Here is a 22,556-nt window from a genome sequence, read left to right on the forward strand (position 1 = left end):
AGTGGAGGAGGATAGAGACATGGTAGTAGAGGAGGAGGAAGAGGAGAATAGAGACAGAGAGAGACATGGTAGTGGAGGAGAATAGAGACATGGTAGTGGAGGAGGAAGGGGAGAATAGAGACAGAGAGAGACATGGTAGTGGAGGAGAATAGAGACATGGTAGTAGAGGAGGAGGAAGGGGAGCATAGAGACATGGTAGTAGAGGAGGATAGAGACAGAGAGAGACATGGTATTGGAGGAGGATAGAGACATCGTAGTAGAGGAGGAGGAAGGGGAGCATAGAGACATGGTAGTAGAGGAGGAAGAGGAGAATAGAGACAGAGAGAGACATGGTAGTAGAGGAGGAGGAGGAGAATAGAGACATGGTAGTGGAGGAGGATAGAGACAAGGTAGTGGAGGAGGATAGAGACATGGTAGTGGAGGAAAATAGAGACATGGTAGTGGAGGAGGATAGAGACATGGTAGTAGAGGAGAATAGAGACAGAGAGAGACATGGTAGTGGAGGAGGATAGAGACATGGTAGTGGAGGAGAATAGAGACAGAGAGAGACATGGTAGTGGAGGAGATTAGAGACATGGTAGTGGAGGAGATTAGAGACATGGTAGTGGAGGAGAATAGAGACATGGTAGTGGAGGAGGAAGAGGAGAATAGAGACATGGTAGTAGAGGAGGAAGAGGAGAATAGAGACATGGTAGTAGAGGAGGAAGAGGAGAATAGAGACAGAGAGAGACATGGTAGTGGAGGAGGATAGAGACATGGTAGTAGAGGAGGATAGAGACATGGTAGTGGAGGAGGATAGAGACATGGTAGTGGAGGAGAATAGAGACATGGTAGTGGAGGAGGATAGAGACATGGTAGTGGAGGAGGATAGAGACATGGTAGTAGAGGAGGAAGAAGTGGAGAATAGAGACAGAGATAGACATGGTAGTGGAGGAGAATAGAGACATGGTAGTAGAGGAGGAGGAAGAGAATAGAGAAATGGTAGTAGAGGAGGATAGAGGAGGAGAATAGAGACAGAGAGAGACATGGTAGTGGAGGAGGATAGAGACATGTTAGTAGAGGAGGAAGAGGGGAATAGAGACATGGTAGTGGAGGAGGATAGAGACATGTTAGTAGAGGAGGAAGAGGAGAATAGAGACATGGTAGTGGAGGAGGAGGAGGTGAATAGAGACATAGTAGTAGAGGAGGAAGAGGAGAATAGAGAAATGGTAGTAGAGGAGGATAGAGGAGGAGAATAGAGACAGAGAGAGACATGGTAGTGGAGGAGGATAGAGACATGTTAGTAGAGGAGGAAGAGGGGAATAGAGACATGGTAGTGGAGGAGGAAGAGGAGAATAGAGACATGGTAGTAGAGGAGGAAGAGGAGAATAGAGACAGAGAGAGACATGGTAGTGGAGGAGGATAGAGACATGGTAGTAGAGGAGGATAGAGACATGGTAGTGGAGGAGGATAGAGACATGGTAGTGGAGGAGAATAGAGACATGGTAGTAGAGGAGGAAGAGGAGAATAGAGACAGAGAGAGACATGGTAGTGGACGAGGATAGAGACATGGTAGTGGAGGAGAATAGACACAGAGAGAGACATGGTAGTGGAGGAGGATAGAGACATGGTAGTGGAGGAGAATAGACACAGAGAGAGACATGGTAGTGGAGGAGGATAGAGACATGGTAGTAGAGGAGGATAGAGACATGGTAGTGGAGGAGGAAGAGGAGAATAGAGACATGGTAGTGGAGGAGAATAGAGACATGGTAGTGGAGGAGAATAGAGACATGGTAGTGGAGGACAATAGAGACATGGTAGTGGAGGAGAATAGAGACATGGTAGTGGAGGAGAATAGAGACATGGTAGTGGAGGAGAATAGAGACATAGTAGTGGAGGAGAATAGAGACATGGTAGTGGAGGACAATAGAGACATGGTAGTGGAGGAGAATAGAGACATGGTAGTGGAGGAGAATAGAGACATGGTAGTGGAGGACAATAGAGACATGGTAGTGGAGGAGAATAGAGACATGGTAGTGGAGGACAATAGAGACATGGTAGTGGAGGAGAATAGAGACATAGTAGTGGAGGAGAATAGAGACATGGTAGTGGAGGACAATAGAGACATGGTAGTGGAGGAGAATAGAGACATGGTAGTGGAGGAGAATAGAGACATGGTAGTGGAGGAGAATAGAGACATAGTAGTGGAGGAGAATAGAGACATGGTAGTGGAGGAGGAAGAGGAGAATAGAGACATGGTAGTGGAGGAGAATAGAGACATGGTAGTGGAGGACAATAGAGACATGGTAGTGGAGGAGAATAGAGACATGGTAGTGGAGGAGAATAGAGACATGGTAGTGGAGGAGAATAGAGACATAGTAGTGGAGGAGAATAGAGACATGGTAGTGGAGGAGAATAGAGACATGGTAGTGGAGGAGAATAGAGACATGGTAGTAGAGGAGGAGGAAGAGGAGAATAGAGACATGGTAGTGGAGGAGAATAGACACATGGTAGTGGAGGAGAATAGAGACATGGTAGTGGAGGAGGAGGAGGAGAATAGAGACATGGTAGTAGAGGAGGAGGAAGAGGAGAATAGAGACATGGTAGTGGAGGAGAATAGAGACATGGTAGTAGAGGAGGAGGAAGAGGAGAATAGAGACATGGTAGTGGAGGAGAATAGAGACATGGTAGTGGAGGAGAATAGAGACATAGTAGTGGAGGAGAATAGAGACATGGTAGTGGAGGAGAATAGAGACATGGTAGTGGAGGAGGATAGAGACATGGTAGTGGAGGAGGATAGAGACATGGTAGTAGAGGAGGAAGAAGTGGAGAATAGAGACATGGTAGTGGAGGAGGAGGAAGAGAATAGAGAAATGGTAGTAGAGGAGGATAGAGGAGGAGAATAGAGACAGAGAGAGACATGGTAGTGGAGGAGGATAGAGACATGGTAGTAGAGGAGGAAGAGGGGAATAGAGACATGGTAGTGGAGGAGGAAGAAGAGGAGAATAGAGACAGAGATAGACATGGTAGTGGAGGAGGATAGAGACATGGTAGTAGAGGAGGAGGAGGTGAATAGAGACATGGTAGTAGAGGAGGAAGAGGAGAATAGAGAAATGGTAGTGGAGGAGAATAGAGGAGGAGAATAGAGACAGAGAGAGACATGGTAGTGGAGGAGGATAGAGACATGTTAGTAGAGGAGGAAGAGGAGAATAGAGACATGGTAGTGGAGGAGGAGGAGGTGAATAGAGACATAGTAGTAGAGGAGGAAGAGGAGAATAGAGAAATGGTAGTAGAGGAGGAAGAGGAGAATAGAGACATGGTAGTAGAGGAGGAAGAGGAGAATAGAGACATGGTAGTAGAGGAGGAGGAGGAGAATAGAGACAGAGAGAGAAATGGTAGTGGAGGAGGATAGAGACATGGTAGTGGAGGAGGATAGAGACATGGTAGTGGAGGAGGATAGAGACATGGTAGTGGAGGAGAATAGAGACATGGTAGTAGGGGAGGAGGAGGAGAATAGAGACAGAGAGAGACATGGTAGTGGAGGAGAATAGAGACATGGTAGTAGAGGAGGAGGAGGAGAATAGAGACAGAGAGAGACATGGTAGTGGAGGAGAATAGAGACATGGTAGCAGAGGAGGAGGAGGAGAATAGAGACAGAGAGAGACATGGTAGTGGAGGAGAATAGAGACATGGTAGTAGCGGAGGAAGAGGAGAATAGAGACATGGTAGTGGAGGAGAACAGAGACATGGTAGTGGAGGAGGAGGAGGAGAATAGAGACATGGTAGTAGAGGAGGAAGAGGAGAATAGAGACATGGTAGTAGAGGAGGAAGAGGAGAATAGAGACATGGTAGTAGAGGAGGAGGAGAATAGAGACAGAGAGAGAAATGGTAGTGGAGGAGAATAGAGACATGGTAGTAGAGGAGGAAGAGGAGAATAGAGACATGGTAGTAGAGGAGGAAGAGGAGAATAGAGACATGGTAGTGGAGGAGGAGGAGAATAGACACAGAGAGAGACATGGTAGTAGAGGAGGAGGAGGAGAATAGAGACATGGTAGTAGAGGAGGAGGAGGAGAATAGAGACATGGTAGTAGAGGAGGAGGAAGAGGAGAATAGAGACAGAGAGAGACATGGTAGTGGAGGAGGAAGGGGAGAATAGAGACATGGTAGTAGAGGAGGAAGAGGAGAATAGAGACATGGTAGTGGAGGAGGAAGAGGAGAATAGCGACATGGTAGTGGAGGAGGAAGAGGAGAATAGAGACATGGTAGTGGAGGAGGAAGAGGAGAATAGAGACAAGGTAGTAGAGGAGGAAGAGGAGAATAGAGACAGAGAGAGACATGGTAGTGGAGGAGGAAGAGGAGAATAGAGACAGAGAGAGACATGCTAGTAGAGGAGGATAGAGACATGGTAGTGGAGGAGGATAGAGACATGGTAGTAGAGGAGGAAGAGGAGAATAGAGACATGGTAGTAGAGGAGGAAGAGGAGAATAGAGACATGATAGTAGAGGAGGAAGAGGAGAATAGAGACATGGTAGTAGAGGAGGAAGAGGAGAATAGAGACAGAGATACATGGTAGTGGAGGAGGAAGAGGAGAATAGAGACATGGTAGTAGAGGAGGAAGAGGAGAATAGAGACATGGTAGTGGAGGAGGAAGAGGAGAATAGAGACATGGTAGTCGAGGAGGAAGAGGAGAATAGAGACATGGTAGTGGAGGAGGAAGAGGAGAATAGAGACAAGGTAGTAGAGGAGGAAGAGGAGAATAGAGACAGAGAGAGACATGGTAGTGGAGGAGGAAGAGGAGAATAGAGACATGGTAGTAGAGGAGGAAGAGGAGAATAGAGACATGATAGTAGAGGAGGAGGAAGAGGAGAATAGAGACAGAGAGAGACATGGTAGTGGAGGAGGAAGAGGAGAATAGAGACAGAGAGAGACATGGTAGTGGAGGAGGAAGAGGAGAATAGAGACATGGTAGTAGAGGAGGAAGAGGAGAATAGAGACATGGTAGTGGAGGAGGAAGAGGAGAATAGAGACATGGTAGTCGAGGAGGAAGAGGAGAATAGAGACAAGGTAGTAGAGGAGGAAGAGGAGAATAGAGACAGAGAGAGACATGGTAGTGGAGGAGGAAGAGGAGAATAAAGACAGAGAGAGACATGGTAGTGGAGGAGAATAGAGACATGGTAGTAGAGGAGGAAGAGGAGAGTAGAGACATGATAGTAGAGGAGGAGGAAGAGGAGAATAGAGACATGGTAGTGGAGGAGAATAGAGACATGGTAGTGGAGGAGGAAGAGGAGAATAGAGACATGGTAGTAGAGGAGGAAGAGGAGAATAGAGACATGGTAGTGGAGGAGGAAGAGGAGAATAGAGACATGGTAGTAGAGGAGGAAGAGGAGAATAGAGACATGGTAGTGGAGGAGGAAGAGGAGAATAGAGACATGGTAGTAGAAGAGGAAGAGGAGAATAGAGACATGGTAGTAGAGGAGGAAGAGGAGAATAGAGACATGGTAGAAGAGGAGAATAGAGACATGGTAGTAGAGCAGGAAGAGGAGAATAGAGACATGGTAGTAGAGGAGGAAGAGGAGAATAGAGACAGAGAGAGACATGGTAGTGGAGGAGGATAGAGACATGCTAGTAGAGGAGGATAGAGACATGGTAGTAGAGGAGGATAGAGACATGGTAGTAGAGGAGGAAGAGGAGAATAGAGACATGGTAGTAGAGGAGGAAGAGGAGAATAGAGACATGATAGTAGAGGAGGAAGAGGAGAATAGAGACATGGTAGTAGAGGAGGAAGAGGAGAATAGAGACAGAGAGATACATGGTAGTGGAGGAGGAAGGGGAGAATAGAGACAGAGAGAGACATGGTAGTGGAGGTGAATAGAGACATGGTAGTAGAGGAGAATAGAGACAGAGAGAGACATGGTAGTGGAGGAGAATAGAGACATGGTAGTAGGGAGGAGGGGGAGAATAGAGACAGAGAGAGACATGGTAGTGGAGGAGAATAGAGACATGGTAGTAGAGGAGGAGGAGGAGAATAGAGACAGAGAGAGACATGGTAGTGGAGGAGAATAGAGACATGGTAGTAGAGGAGGAGGGGGAGAATAGAGACAGAGAGAGACATGGTAGTGGAGGAGAATAGAGACATGGTAGTAGAGGAGGAGGAGGAGAATAGAGACAGAGAGAGACATGGTAGTGGAGGAGAATAGAGACATGGTAGTAGAGGAGGAGGAGGAGAATAGAGACAGAGAGAGACATGGTAGTGGAGGAGAATAGAGACATGGTAGTAGAGGAGGAGGAGGAGAATAGAGACAGAGAGAGACATGGTAGTGGAGGAGAATAGAGACATGGTAGTAGAGGAGGAGGAGGAGAATAGAGACAGAGAGAGACATGGTAGTGGAGGAGAATAGAGACATGGTAGTGGAGGAGAATAGAGACATGGTAGTAGAGGAGGAGGAGGAGAATAGAGACAGAGAGAGACATGGTAGTGGAGGTGAATAGAGACATGGTAGTGGAGGAGAATAGAGACATGGTAGTGGAGGAGGATAGAGACATGGTAGTGGAGGAGGAGGAGGAGAATAGAGACAGAGAGAGACATGGTAGTGGAGGAGAATAGAGACATGGTAGTAGAGGAGGAGGAGGAGAATAGAGACAGAGAGAGACATGGTAGTGGAGGAGAATAGAGACATGGTAGTAGCGGAGGAAGAGGAGAATAGAGACATGGTAGTGGAGGAGGAAGAGGAGAATAGAGACATGGTAGTAGAGGAGGAAGAGGAGAATAGAGACATGGTAGTGGAGGAGGAGGAGGTCAATAGAGACATGGTAGTAGAGGAGGAAGAGGAGAATAGAGACAGAGAGAGACATGGTAGTGGAGGAGGAGGAGGAGGGGAATAGAGACATGGTAGTGGAGGAGGAGGAGGAGAATAGAGACATGGTAGTAGAGGAGGAAGAGGAGAATAGAGACATGGTAGTAGAGGAGGAAGAGGAGAACAGAGACATGGTAGTGGAGGAGGAGGAGGAGAATAGAGACATGGTAGTAGAGGAGGAAGAGGAGAATAGAGACATGGTAGTAGAGGAGGAAGAGGAGAATAGAGACATGGTAGTGGAGGAGGAGGAGAATAGACACAGAGAGAGACATGGTAGTGGAGGAGGATAGAGACATGGTAGTAGAGGAGGAGGAGGAGAATAGAGACAGAGAGAGAAATGGTAGTGGAGGAGGATAGAGACATGGTAGTAGAGGAGGAGGAAGAGGAGAATAGAGACAGAGAGAGACATGGTAGTGGAGGAGGAAGAGGAGAATAGAGACAGAGAGAGACATGGTAGTGGAGGAGGAAGAGGAGAATAGAGACATGGTAGTAGAGGAGGAAGAGGAGAATAGAGACATGGTAGTGGAGGAGGAAGAGGAGAATAGAGACATGGTAGTCGAGGAGGAAGAGGAGAATAGAGACATGGTAGTGGAGGAGGAAGAGGAGAATAGAGACATGGTAGTAGAGGAGGAAGAGGAGAATAGAGACATGGTAGTAGAGGAGGAAGAGGAGAATAGAGACAGAGAGAGACATGGTAGTGGAGGAGGAAGAGGAGAATAGAGACAGAGAGAGACATGGTAGTGGAGGAGAATAGAGACATGGTAGTGGAGGAGGAAGAGGAGAATAGAGACATGGTAGTAGAGGAGGAAGAGGAGAGTAGAGACATGATAGTAGAGGAGGAGGAAGAGGAGAATAGAGACATGGTAGTGGAGGAGAATAGAGACATGGTAGTGGAGGAGGAAGAGGAGAATAGAGACATGGTAGTAGAGGAGGAAGAGGAGAATAGAGACATGGTAGTGGAGGAGGAAGAGGAGAATAGAGACATGGTAGTAGAGGAGGAAGAGGAGAATAGAGACATGGTAGTGGAGGAGGAAGAGGAGAATAGAGACATGGTAGTAGAAGAGGAAGAGGAGAATAGAGACATGGTAGTAGAGGAGGAAGAGGAGAATAGAGACATGGTAGTAGAGGAGAATAGAGACATGGTAGTAGAGCAGGAAGAGGAGAATAGAGACATGGTAGTAGAGGAGGAAGAGGAGAATAGAGACAGAGAGATACATGGTAGTGGAGGAGGAAGGGGAGAATAGAGACAGAGAGAGACATGCTAGTAGAGGAGGATAGAGACATGTTAGTAGAGGAGGATAGAGACATGGTAGTGGAGGAGGATAGAGACATGGTAGTAGAGGAGGAAGAGGAGAATAGAGACATGGTAGTAGAGGAGGAAGAGGAGAATAGAGACATGATAGTAGAGGAGGAAGAGGAGAATAGAGACATGGTAGTAGAGGAGGAAGAGGAGAATAGAGACAGAGAGATACATGGTAGTGGAGGAGGAAGGGGAGAATAGAGACAGAGAGAGACATGCTAGTAGAGGAGGAAGAGGAGAATAGAGACATGGTAGTGGAGGAGGAAGAGAAGAATAGAGACATGATAGTAGAGGAGGAAGAGGAGAATAGAGACATGGTAGTAGCGGAGGAAGAGGAGAATAGAGACATGGTAGTAGCAGAGGAAGAGGAGAATAGAGACATGGTAGTGGAGGAGGAAGAGGAGAATAGAGACATGGTAGTAGAGGAGGAAGAGGAGAATAGAGACATGGTAGTAGAGGAGGAAGAGGGGAATAGAGACATGGTAGTAGAGCAGGAGGAGGGTAGGGTTGCATCCCAATGACATCCTATTTCTTAGGGCACTACTTTTGTCCAGTGTCTATGGGGATCTTGTCAAAAGTAGTGCCCTTTAAGAAATAGGATGCCATTTGAGAAGCAGAGGGAAGAGACAGAATGAAGTGTCTTTGTGTCTTTACCGTCAAGGTCATTCTCTGGCGTCTCGGCAGTGAACCACTCACTGGCCGGGCCCGTGCCGTTAGCTGTCATGGCAGAGACCTGGAAACTGTACTGACTGCCTTTCTCCAGCCCTGAGAGGAGAGAGGATGTTGTGACAGACATGTTAAACACAACTAAAACATCTGTACTGACTGCCTTTCTACAGCCCTGAGAGGAGAGAGGAGAGAGACGCACAACAACGCAAGGAAAGATATTTTTAAAGACACACAACGACACATAGATATGAATGAAAACAGTACTTATCACAAACCTGAGTCTGTAAACACACGACAACATCACAGAGACATGTTAAACACCCTACAGTGTCTGTGTGGTTGAGTGGTAACATCCATCACATTAAACACATACAGAATGGTAACGGGTTCAATCCCCACAACAGCTTTTAACACTCTCAAGACATCCTCAGATGGTCCTTTCTTCCTTTCCTTCCATTTGAACCAAAAACATCTCGGTGTTTATTTTTCATGGACGAATCTGGGCAAGAATATATAAACATGTTTAATGTAACCTTTTATTTTAACTAGGCAAGTCAGTTAAAGAACAAATTCTTATTTAAAATGACGGCCTACTCCCCCGGCCAACCCCGGACGACGCTGGGCCGTCCTATGAGACTCCCAATCACGTCCGGTTGTGATACAGCCTGGAATCGAACCATGGTCTGTAGTGACGCCACTGTAGTGACGCCACTCCTTCAAAACCATCAACACATCTCTGTGTGTTCATTGTTAGTGGCAGTTTCTGCACATTCAAAAGCTGAATATTCATTGTTGCATTACAGAGAAACGATCAGTGGGTCAGTACATCATCACTATTCTCTACAGATGATTGTGGGTCAGTACATCATCACTATTCTCTACAGATGATTGTGGGTCAGTACATCATCACTATTCTCTACAGATGATTGTGGGTCAGTACATCATCACTATTCTCTACAGATGATTGTGGGTCAGTACATCATCACTACTAAGGGACAGACAAGCTCTGGTCAAAAGTAGTGTACTATATAGGGCATAAGGTGCCATTGCGGACGCAGCCTAGGATTAGTAGAGCACACACACACTCCCCTGTCCTTTAAGACCAGGAACCATCTGAATCACTCAACAATAATAAGGAATATTCTTGTCATCCCAATTCAGTGGAATTGAAATAATACCATGGGTCAGTAAAAGGAACAAGTAGTTATCTCTGTTGTAGTGTGTGGAGCTCACCTGCCCCCCTTAATGAACCCTGAGGGCAGGTACCCCCAGGTACCCCCCCTTAGTCTGTCTCTGCCTTAGATGCAGCCGCTCGCAAATTGAACAATCTATTTTCGTCTTCAAACCATATCAGCCGAGTCTCCCATTAAGACAACACTGGTTCGTCCCAAATGGCACCCTATTCCCTACATTACTGCACTACTGTTGACCCAAATGGCACCCTATTCCCTACATTAGTGCACTACCTTAGACTCAAATGACACCCTATTCCCTACATTAGTGCACTACTTTAGACCCAAATGGCACCCTATTCCCCATATAGTGCACTACTTTTTCCCAAATGGCACCCTATTCCCTTCATTAGTGCACTACTTTAGACCCAAATGGCACCCTATTCCCCATATAGTGCCCTACTTTAGACCCAAATGGCACCCTATTCCCTACATTAGTGCACTACTTTTGACCCAAATGGCACCCTATTCCCTACATTAGTGCACTACTTTTGACCAGGGCCCATATTGTACTATATAGTGAATAGGGTGCCATTTGGGAGACAGACATATAGAGATGGTTGGTTTGCTGTCTGGTTTCACAACATATTGAATTAATATAAATCATTAATCAAACCATGAAGTAAGCATAACAACTAGACTGCAGAAACAATAAATAATCATTAATTGTAATAATAATAATAAGTCATTTAGCCTCTGTAGTGTAAACCAGATAGGTAAAACATGCAGCTTTTATGTGTGAGATGAAATAACACACATTTTTTTAATGTGTAATATCTGACTGGTGAAAACAGGGCTTTCAGAATGTATTCAGACCCCTTTGACTGTTCCCACGTTGTTATATTACAGCCTTCTTCTAAAATGGACAACAACAAAAAATAACCCAGCAGTCTACACCCCATAATGACAATGTGAAAAACACATTTTCACCTTTACATCAGTATTCAGACCCTTTGCTATGAGACTCCAAATTGAGCTCAGCTGCATCCTGTTTCCATTGATCATCCTTGAGATGTTTCTACAACTTGATTGGAGTCCATCTGTGGTAAATTCAATTGATTGGAAATGATTTGGAAAGGAGCACACCTGTCTATATAAGGTTCCACAAAAACCAAGCCATGGGGTCGAAGGAATTGTCCGTAGAGCTCTGAGACAGGATTGTGTCGAGGCACAGATCAGGGGAAGGATAGAAAAACAGGTACCAGAAGTCTCACCTGTGAACAGGTACCAGAAGTCTCACCTGTGCACAGGTACCAGAAGTCTCACCTGTGAACAGGTACCAGAAGTCTCACCTATCAACAGGTACCAGAAGTCTCACCTGTCAACAGGTACCAGCAGTCTCACCTGTCAACAGGTACCAGCAGTCTCACCTGTCAACAGGTACCAGAAGTCTCACCTGTCAACAGGTACCAGAAGTCTCACCTGTCAACAGGTACCAGAAGTCTCACCTGTCAACAGGTACCAGAAGTCTCACCTGTCAACAGGTACCAGAAGTCTCACCAGTCTCACCTGTCAACAGGTACCAGAAGTCTCACCTGTCAACAGGTACCAGAAGTCTCACCTGTCAACAGGTACCAGGAGACTCACCTGTCAACAGGTACCAGAAGTCTCACCTGTGAACAGGTACCAGGAGACTCACCTGTGAACAGGTACCAGAAGTTGTTAGGTTCGATGGCCTCCTGGTCTCCTCGTCGGCCAGTCTTCCGGTGTCGGAGCTTGTAGCCGGTGATGAACCCGTTCTGGCTGTTGGGAGGAGGGGGCTGCCAGCTCACCTTAATGCTCTGAGACACAGGGAGAGGACACATGTTTACGATGTACACGTGATCCCAGAGGGAACTGAAACCGCTGAGGCCACTCTCTTAACAATAGACCCAAATGCTGATTTAATAACCACCACATACAGTATAAAAGACAGCTGCCAGCCAGCCAAGACGTACACGCCAGGCGGTGTCTGAGAAAGGCCCAGAAAATTGCCATAAACTCCAGCCACCCGGGACTGTCCTCCTCCCGTCCAGCAGGCGGTACCTGCTCCAGCACTGCACATTGAACAAGGTACTGACCTGAATATACAACCACTCCCCTGTTTAACACCTGCTGTTTCCTACAGCATTGGTGTCCAACCTGTGGTCTGCCAATTTGTTTTGATTCGTTATTTTGTTTTTTTTTCACCCCCAAAATTATAACAGTTGGGAGTATTAATGATATTATTCGTGTTTTTTCATTACTTTTCACAATGCAAAATGTTTGTAATAATAATTATAATAATAATTGTTACGTTCACCTCTAAAATGGACTCAATTTGACTGCCCAGAAATGTTATGTTAAAAAAATTGTGCGAATTGTGGTCCTCTAGAGATTTTGAGGGGATTTGGTGGTCCCTTTGACAGAAAAGGTACAGCTGACCTACAGTACATTCACGGAGAAAAGTTTTAGTGCCATTCTTTATTCATGGCTGTGTTCTTAGATAAAATTGTGAGTGAGCCCACTCCCTTGGCTGAGGAGCAACCCCACACATGAATGGTCTCAGGATGCTTTACTGTTGGCATGACACAGGACTGATGGTAGCGCTCACCTTGTCTTCTCCAGATAAGCTTTTTTTCCGGATGCCCTAGACAATTGGAAAGGGGATTCATCAGAGAAAATGACTTGACCCCAGTCCTCAGCTGTCCAATCACTGTACCTTGTGCAGAATATCAGTCTGTCCCTGATTTTTTTCCTGGAGAGAAGTGGCTTCCTTGCTGCCCTTCTTGACACCAGGCCATCCTCCAAAAGTCTTTGCCTCACTGTGTGTGCAGATGCACTCACACCTGCCTGCTGCCATTCCTGACTGGTGTACTGGTGGTGCCCTGATCCCACAGCTGAATCAACTTTAGGAGACGGTCCTGGCGCTTGCGGGACTTTCTTGGGTGCCCTGAAACCTTCTTCACAACAATTGAACCACTCTCCTTGAAGTTCTTGATGATCCGATAAATGGTTGATTTAGGTGCAATCTTACTGGCAGCAATATCCTTGCCTGTGAAGCCCTTTTTGTGCAAAGCAATGATGACGGCACGTGTTTCCTTGCAGGTAACCATTGGTGACTGAGGAAGAACAATGATTCCAAGCATCACCCTTCTTTTGAAGCTTCCAGTCTGTTATTCGAACTCAATCAACATGACAGAGTGATCTCCAGCCTTGTCCTCGTCAACACTCACACCCGTGTTAATGAGAGAATCACTGACATGATGTCCTTGTGTGGCAGGGCTGAAATGGAAATGTTTTTTGGGGATCCAGTTCATTTTTATGGCAAAGAGGGACTTTGTAATTAATTGCAATTCATCTGATCACTCTTCATAACATTCTGGAGTATATGCAAATTAAAAAATTAATATAATAAATTAATTTGTGTCATTCTCCAAACTTTTGGCCACGACTGTACATTATAGATATAATAGACAATAATAATCAGGTTAGCTAATAATTTTTACATTTTAGTCATTTAGCAGACACTCTTATCCATAGAGACCAACAGTTAGTGTATTCATCGTAGGCTAGACAACCACATATCACAGTCATAGTCAGTACATTCATCTCCAGATAGCTAGGTGGACCAGTCATAGTCAGTACATTCATCTTCAGATAGCTAGGTGGACCAGTCATAGTCAGTACATTCATCTTCAGATAGCTAGGTGGACCAGTTATAGTCAGTACATTCATCTCCAGATAGCTCCAGTCATAGTCTTCATCTCCAGATAGCTAGGTGGACCAGTTATAGTCAGTACATTCATCTCCAGATAGCTAGGTGGACCAGGCATAGTCAGTACATTCATCTCCAGATAGCTAGGTGGACCAGTCATAGTCAGTACATTCATCTTCAGATAGCTAGGTGGACCAGGCATAGTCAGTACATTCATCTCCCGATAGCTAGGTGGACCAGTCATAGCCAGTAAAGTGTGAGCTAGTACGGGATGGACATAACAGAAGACATTAAACTGGCCTCTGTGTTGATGGGGTTTGTGTGTTGCTCTGGAGGTAGGGATGTTGGCATGGGGGTGATTAAGAGAGGCATACACACACACACACACACACACACACACACACAAAAAACAATTTTAAGAGAGAAACAGTCCGTGCCATTTTGATTTTGGCCTTGATGTAACAGCACTAATTATCCCACCAAACAGAAGGGATCTGCACGGACACAATATACAGCCATTCCCTATTGACACAGGGAGGCTGTAGCAGCCATTAGCCCCCCTCCCCCACACACACACACAGTAAAGGTCTAGTCATGTACACATGTATACACAGTATATGCATATTATACTCCATGTGTGACATAATGCATTCATGATGGGAAGCTACGCCTGGAAATGTATTCACGCCGAGCTGTGGCGTGAATACATGCAGTGTTTCATATCAATTGAGACCTGTGTGGTGTGTGTGTGTTGTGTGTGTTGTGTGTGTGTGTGTGTGTGTGTGTGTGTTGTGTTGTGTGTGGTGTGTGGTTTTGTGGTGTGTGTGTGTGTGTTGTGTGTGTGTGTGTGTGTGTGTGTGTGTGTGTGTGTGTGTGTGTGTGTGGTGTGTGTGTGTGTGTGTGTGTGTGTGTGTGTGTTGTGGTGTGTGTGGTGTGTGTTGTGTGTGTGTGTGTGTGTGTGTTGTGTGTGTGTGGTGTGTGTGTGTGTGTGGTTTGTGGTGTGTGTGTGTTGTGTGTGTTGTGGTGTGTGTGTGTGTGTGGTGTGGTTTGTGGTTTGTGGTGTGTGTGTGTGTTGTGTGTGTTGTGGTGTGTGTGTGTGTGTGTGTGGTTTGATGCCTCTCTTTATTTATCTATACTGTGCAGGTTGCAGACGAAACCCTCCCTAATGACTATTTATATTCAAACCTAGTTAACCTTGCAGAGTGCTATGTTACACCGAGTCGTGGCCTCCTTTAAAACGTCACACAGACTATTACATATGTATGTTACAGTGGAGCAATATGTTTTGATGTGTTTGATACCATTCTCCATATACCCCATTCCTGCCATTACAATGACCTCAGGGTTAGGTAACAGGGGTTAGGTAACAGGGGTTAGGTAACAGGGGTTAGGGTGAGGTAACACGGGTTAGGGTTAGGTAACACGGGTTAGGGTTAGGTAACAGGGGTTAGCTAACAGGGGTTAGGGTTAGGTAACAGGGGTTAGGGTTAGGTAACATGGGTTAGGGTTAGGTAACAGGGGTTAGGGTTAGGTAACAGGGGTTAGGGTTAGGTAACAGGGGTTAGGGTGAGGTAACAGGGGTTAGGTAACAGGGGTTAGGGTGAGGTAACAGGGGTTAGGGTTAACAGGTGTTAGGTAACAGGGGTTAGGGTGAGGTAACAGGGGTTAGGGTGAGGTAACAGGGGTTAGGTAACAGGGGTTAGGGTTAGGTAACACGGGTTAGGGTTAGGTAACAGGGGTTAGGGTGAGGTAACAGGGGTTAGGTAACAGGGGTTAGGGTTAGGTAACACGGGTTAGGGTTAGGTAACACGGGTTAGGGTTAGGTAACAGGGGTTAGGTAACAGGGGTTAGGGTTAGGTAACAGGGGTTAGGGTTAGGTAACACGGGTTAGGGTTAGGTAACAGGGGTTAGGTAACAGGGGGGGTTAGGTAACAGGGGTTAGGTAACAGGGGTTAGGGTTAGGTAACAGGGGTTAGGGTTAGGTAACAGGGGTTAGGTAACAGGGGTTAGGGTTAGGTAACAGGGGTTAGGGTGAGGTAACAGGGGTTAGGTAACAGGGGTTAGGTAACAGGGGTTAGGGTTAGGTAACAGGGGTTAGGGTTAGGTAACAGGGGTTAGGGTTAGGTAACAGGGGTTAGGGTTAGGTAACAGGGGTTAGGGTTAGGTAACAGGGGTTAGGGTTAGGTAACAGGGGTTAGGGTTAGGTAACAGGGGTTAGGGTTAGGTAACAGGGGTTAGGGTTATGGTTAGGGTTAGGTAACAGGGGTTAGGGTGAAACAGGGGTTAGGGTTAGGTAACAGGGGTTAGGGTTAGGTAACAGGGGTTAGGGTTAGGTAACAGGGGTTAGGGTTAGGTAACAGGGGTTAGGGTTAGGTAACATGGGTTAGGGTTAGGTAACAGGGGTTAGGGTTAGGTAACATGGGTTAGGGTTAGGTAACATGGGTTAGGGTTAGGTAACAGGGGTTAGGGTTAGGTAACAGGGGTTAGGGTTAGGTAACAGGGGTTAGGGTTAGGTAACATGGGTTAGGGTTAGGTAACAGGGGTTAGGGTTAGGTAACAGGGTTAGGGTTAGGTAACAGGGGTTAGGGTTAGGTAACAGGGGTTAGGTAACATGGGTTAGGGTTAGGTAACATGGGTTAGGGTTAGGTAACAGGGGTTAGGGTTAGGTAACAGGGTTAGGGTTAGGTAACAGGGGTTAGGGTTAGGTAACAGGGGTTAGGGTTAGGTAACAGGGGTTAGGGTTAGGTAACAGGGTTAGGGTTAGGTAACAGGGGTTAGGGTTAGGTAACATGGGTTAGGGTTAGGTAACAGGGGTTAGGGTTAGGTAACAGGGGTTAGGGTTAGGTAACAGGGGTTAGGTAACAGGGGTTAGGGTGAGGTAACAGGGGTTAGGGTGAGGTAACAGGGGTTAGGTAACAGGGGTTAGGGTGAGGTAACAGGGGTTAGGGTGAGGTAACAGGGGTTAGGGTGAGGTAACAGGGGTTAGGTAACAGGGGTTAGGGTTAGGTAACACGGGTTAGGGTTAGGTAACAGGGGTTAGGGTGAGGTAACAGGGGTTAGGTAACAGGGGTTAGGGTTAGGTAACAGGGTTAGGGTTAGGTAACATGGGTTAGGGTTAGGTAACATGGGTTAGGGTTAGGTAACATGGGTTAGGGTTAGGTAACAGGGTTAGGGTTAGGTAACAGGGGTTAGGGTTAGGTAACATGGGTTAGGTAGGTAACAGGGGTTAGGGTTAGGTAACATGGGTTAGGGTTAGGTAACAGGGGTTAGGGTTAGGTAACATGGGTTAGGGTTAGGTAACAGGGGTTAGGGTTAGGTAACAGGGGTTAGGGTTAGGTAACAGGGGTTAGGGTTAGGTAACAGGGTTAGGGTTAGGTAACAGGGGTTAGGGTTAGGTAACATGGGTTAGGGTTAGGTAACATGGGTTAGGGTTAGGTAACAGGGGTTAGGGTTAGGTAACAGGGGTTAGGGTTAGGTAACATGGGTTAGGGTTAGGTAACAGGGGTTAGGGGTTGGGTTAGGGTTAGGTAACAGGGGTTAGGGTTAGGTAACAGGGGTTAGGGTTAGGTAACAGGGGTTAGGTAACAGGGGTTAGGGTAGGTAACAGGGGTTAGGGTTAGGTAACAGGGGTTAGGGTTAGGTAACAGGGGTTCGGGTTAGGTAACATGGGTTAGGGTTAGGTAACAGGGGTTAGGGTTAGGTAACAGGGGTTAGGGTTAGGTAACAGGGGTTAGGTAACAGGCGTTAGGGTAACAGGGGTTAGGGTTAGGTAAAAGGGGTTAGGGTTAGGTAACAGGGTTAGGGTGAGGTAACAGGGGTAAACAGGGGTTAGGGGGGTTAGGTAACAGGGGTTAGGTAACAGGGGTTAGGGTTAGGTAACAGGGGTTAGGGTGAGGTAACATGGGTTAGGGTGAGGTAACAGGGGTTAGGTAACAGGGGTTAGGTAACAGGGGTTAGGGTTAGGTAACAGGGGTTAGGGGGTTAGGGTTAGGTAACATGGGTTAGGGTTAGGTAACAGGGGTTAGGTAACAGGGGTTAGGGTGAGGTAACAGGGGTTAGGGTTAGGTAACAGGGGTTAGGGTTAGGTAACAGGGGTTAGGGTGAGGTAACATGGGTTAGGTAACAGGGGTTAGGGTTAGGTAACAGGGCTTAGGGTTAGGTAACAGGGGTTAGGGTTAGGTAACAGGGGTTAGGTAACATGGGTTAGGGTTAGGTAACAGGGGTTAGGGTTAGGTAACAGGGGTTAGGTAACAGGGGTTAGGTAACAGGGGTTAGGGGGGTTAGGTAACAGGGGTTAGGGTTTAGGGTTAGGTAACAGGGGTTAGGGTTAGGTAACAGGGGTTAGGGTTAGGTAACATGGGTTAGGGTTAGGTAACAGGGGTTAGGGTTAGGTAACAGGGGTTAGGGTTAGGTAACATGGGTTTAGGTAACAGGGGTTAGGTTAGGTAACAGGGGTTAGGGTTAGGTAACATGGGTTAGGGTTAGGTAACAGGGGTTAGGTAACAGGGGTTAGGTGAGGTAACAGGGGTTAGGGTTAGGTAACAGGGGTTAGGGTGAGGTAACAGGGGTTAGGTAACATGGGTTAGGGTTAGGTAACAGGGAAGGTAACAGGGGTTAGGGTGAGGTAACAGGGGTTAGGGTTAGGTAACAGGGGTTAGGGTGAGGTAACAGGGGTTAGGTAACAGGGGTTAGGGTTAGGTAACATGGGTCAGGGTTAGGTAACAGGGGTTAGTGTTAGGTAACAGGGGTTAGGGTTAGGTAACATGGGTTAGGGTTAGGTAACAGGGGTTAGGTAACAGGGTTAGGGTGAGGTAACAGGGGTTAGGGTTAGGTAACAGGGGTTAGGGTGAGGTAACAGGGGTTAGGTAACATGGGTTAGGGTTAGGGGGAAGGTAACAGGGGTTAGGGTGAGGTAACAGGGGTTAGGGTTAGGTAACAGGGGTTAGGGTGAGGTAACAGGGATTAGGGTTAGGTAACAGGGGTTAGGTAACAGGGGTTAGGTAACAGGGGTTAGGTAAAATGGGTTAGGGTGAGGTAACAGGGGTTAGGTAACAGGGGTAAGGTAACATGGGTTAGGGTTAGGTAACAGGGGTTAGGTAACAGGGGTTAGGGTTAGGTAACAGGGGTTAGGTAACAGTGGTTAGGTAACAGGGGTTAGGGTTAGGTAACAGGGGTTAGGTAACAGGGGTTAGGGTTAGGTAACAGGGGTTATGTAACAGTGGTTAGGTAACAGGGGTTAGGGTTAGGTAACAGGGGTTAGGTAACAGGGTTTAGGAAACAGGGGTTAGGTAACAGGGGTTAGGTAACAGGGTTAGGTAACAGGGGTTAGGGTTAGGTAACAGGGTTAGGTAACAGGGGTTAGGGTTAGGTAACAGGGGTTAGGTAACAGGGGTTAGGTAACAGGGGTTAGGTAACAGGGGTTCGTGTTAGGTAACAGGGGTTAGGTAACAGGGGTTAGGGTTAGGGTTAGGGTTAGGTAACAGGGGTTAGGGTTAGGTAACAGGGGTTAGGGTTAGGTAACAGGGATTAGGGAACAGGGGATAGGTAACAGGGGTTAGGGTTAGGTAACAGGGGTTAGGTAACATGGGTTAGGTAACAGGGGTTAGGTAACAGGGGTTAGGTAACAGGGATTAGGGAACAGGGGATAGGTAACAGGGGTTAGGGTTAGGTAACAGGGGTTAGGTAACATGGGTTAGGGTTAGGTAACAGGGATTAGGGAACAGGGGATAGGTAACAGGGGTTAGGGTTAGGTAACAGGGGTTAGGTAACAGGGGTTAGGAAACAGGGGTTAGGGTTATGTAACAGGGTTAAACAGGGGTTAGGTAACAGGGGTTAGGTAACATGGGTTAGGTAACAGGAGTTAGGTAACAGGGTTAGGTAACAGGGGTTAGGGTTAGGTAACAGGGGTTAGGTAACAGGGGTTAGGGTTAGGTAACAGGGGTTAGGTAACAGGGTTAGGTAACAGGGGTTAGGGTTAGGTAACAGGGGTTAGGTAACAGGGTTAGGTAACAGGGGTTAGGTAACAGGGGTTAGGTAACAGGGGTTAGGTTTAGGGGTTAGGTAAACAGGGGTTAGGTAATAGGGGTTAGGATTAACAGGGGTTAGGTAACAGGAGTTAGGGTTAGGTAACAGGGGTTAGGTAACAGGGGTTAGGTAACAGGGTTAGGTAACAGGGGTTAGGGTTAGGTAACAGGGGTTAGGGTTAGGTAACAGGGGTTAGGTAACAGGGGTTAGGAAACTTTAGGGTTAGGTAACAGGGGTTAGGTAACAGGGGTTAGGGTTAGGTAACAGGGGTTAGGGTTAGGTAACAGGGGTTAGGGTTAGGTAACATGGGTTAGGGTTAGGTAACAGGGGTTAGGGTTAGGTAACAGGGGTTAGGGTTAGGTAACATGGGTCAGGGTTAGGTAACAGGGGTTAGGGTTAGGTAACAGGGGTTAGGGTTAGGTAACATGGGTTAGGGTTAGGTAACAGGGGTTAGGTAACAGGGGTTAGGGTGAGGTAACAGGGGTTAGGGTTAGGTAACAGGGGTTAGGGTGAGGTAACAGGGGTTAGGTAACATGGGTTAGGGTTAGGTAACAGGGAAGGTAACAGGGGTTAGGGTGAGGTAACAGGGGTTAGGGTTAGGTAACAGGGGTTAGGGTGAGGTAACAGGGGTTAGGGTTAGGTAACAGGGGTTAGGTAACAGGGGTTAGGGGGGTTAGGTAAAATGGGTTAGGGTGAGGTAACAGGGGTTAGGTTAAGGTAACATGGGTTAGGGTTAGGTAACAGGGGTTAGGTAACAGGGGTTAGGGTTAGGTAACAGGGGTTAGGTAACAGTGGTTAGGTAACAGGGGTTAGGGTTAGGTAACAGGGGTTAGGTAACAGGGGTTAGGGTTAGGTAACAGGGGTTATGTAACAGTGGTTAGGTAACAGGGGTTAGGGTTAGGTAACAGGGGTTAGGTAACAGGGTTTAGGAAACAGGGGTTAGGTAACAGGGGTTAGGTAACAGGGGTTAGGTAACAGGGGTTAGGGTTAGGTAACAGGGGTTAGGTAACAGGGGTTAGGGTTAGGTAACAGGGGTTAGGTAACAGGGTTAGGTAACAGGGGTTAGGTAACAGGGGTTCGTGTTAGGTAACAGGGGTTAGGTAACAGGGGTTAGGGTTAGGTAACAGGGGTTAGGTAACAGGGGTTAGGGTTAGGTAACAGGGGTTAGGGTTAGGGGATTAAACAGGGGATAGGTAACAGGGGTTAGGGTTAGGTAACAGGGGTTAGGTAACATGGGTTAGGGTTAGGTAACAGGGGTTAGGTAACAGGGGTTAGGTAACAGGGATTAGGGAACAGGGGATAGGTAACAGGGGTTAGGGTTAGGTAACAGGGGTTAGGTAACATGGGTTAGGGTTAGGTAACAGGGGTTAGGTAACAGGGGTTAGGAAACAGGGGTTAGGGTTATGTAACAGGGGTTAGGTAACAGGGGTTAGGTAACAGGGGTTAGGTAACAGGGGTTAGGTAACAGGAGTTAGGTAACAGGGGTTAGGTAACAGGGGTTAGGGTTAGGTAACAGGGGTTAGGTAACAGGGGTTAGGGTTAGGTAACAGGGGTTAGGTAACAGGAGTTAGGTAACAGGGGTTAGGGTTAGGTAACAGGGGTTAGGTAACAGGGGTTAGGTAACAGGGGTTAGGTAACAGGGGTTAGGTAACAGGGGTTAGGTAACAGGGGTTAGGTTTAGGGGTTAGGTTTAGGTAACAGGGGTTAGGTAATAGGGGTTAGGATTAACAGGGGTTAGGTAACAGGAGTCAGGGTTAGGTAACAGGGGTTAGGTAACAGGGGTTAGGTAACAGGGGTTAGGTAACAGGGGTTAGGGTTAGGTAACAGGGGTTAGGGTTAGGTAACAGGGGTTAGGTAACAGGGGTTAGGAAACTGGGGTTAGGGTTAGGTAACAGGGGTTAGGTAACAGGGGTTAGGAAACAGGGGTTAGGGTTAGGTAACAGGGATTAGGGTTAGGGTTACTGTAGGTAACAATAATTGTTTATGGGTGAAGGGCTCATCTTGTCCAAGGATTTAATCCTAGTTGTTTGTTTGGCCTCAGCTTCACATACACTCTCTGCGTCAGTGCCGAAAACCAAACCATGTGGACAGTCAACATCCCCAAAACATCTACATTCCTTATATGGTGCACTACATATGACCAGGATCCATAAAGATGAGGACCCATAGAGCTCAGGACCCATAGAGATGAGGACCCAAAGAGATGAGGACCCATAGAGATGAGGACCCATAGAGATGAGGACCCAAAAAGATGAGGACCCATAGAGATGAGGACCCATAGAGCTCAGGACCCATAGAGATGAGGACCCATAGAGATGAGGACCCATAGAGCTCAAGACCCATAGAGATGAGGACCCATAGAGATGAGGACCCATAGAGATGAGGACCCATAGCACTCAGACCCATAGAGATGAGGACCCATAGAGCTCAGGGCCCATAGAGCTCAGGACCCATAGAGATGAGGACCCATGAGGACACAAAAAGATGAGGACCCATAGAGATGAGGACCCATAGAGCTCAGGGCCCATAGAGTTCAGGACCCATAGAGCTGAGGACCCATAGAGATGAGGACCCATAGAGATGAGGACCCATAGAGATGAGGACCCATAGAGATGAGGACCCATAGAGCTGAGGACCCATAGAGCTGAGGACCCATAGAGCTGAGGACCCATAGAGATGAGGACCCATAGAGATGAGGACCCATAGAGCTCAGGGCCCATAGAGTTCAGGACCCATAGAGCTGAGACCCATAGAGATGAGGACCCATAGAGATGAGGACCCATAGAGATGAGGACCCATAGAGATGAGGACCCATAGAGCTG

The 22,556-nt window shown here is 47.0% G+C and overlaps 1 protein-coding gene across 1 annotated transcript in view; it reads right to left on the reverse strand.

The window, feature by feature from the left end:
- Positions 1-22,556, reverse strand: part of LOC112242007 (netrin receptor DCC-like) — a 222,801-nt gene that overhangs the window by 20,276 nt on the left and 179,969 nt on the right. The window contains exons 12-13 of the mRNA XM_042302044.1: positions 11,674-11,815; positions 8,788-8,898 (exon numbers count right to left, since the gene is read on the reverse strand). Of these exons, the coding sequence (XP_042157978.1) occupies positions 8,788-8,898; positions 11,674-11,815 (253 nt within the window). The remainder of the gene's footprint in view (positions 1-8,787; positions 8,899-11,673; positions 11,816-22,556) is intronic.

Source organism: Oncorhynchus tshawytscha, linkage group LG20 (assembly GCF_018296145.1).
Source record: "Oncorhynchus tshawytscha isolate Ot180627B linkage group LG20, Otsh_v2.0, whole genome shotgun sequence".
In the NCBI taxonomy this organism is placed as follows: domain Eukaryota; kingdom Metazoa; phylum Chordata; class Actinopteri; order Salmoniformes; family Salmonidae; genus Oncorhynchus; species Oncorhynchus tshawytscha.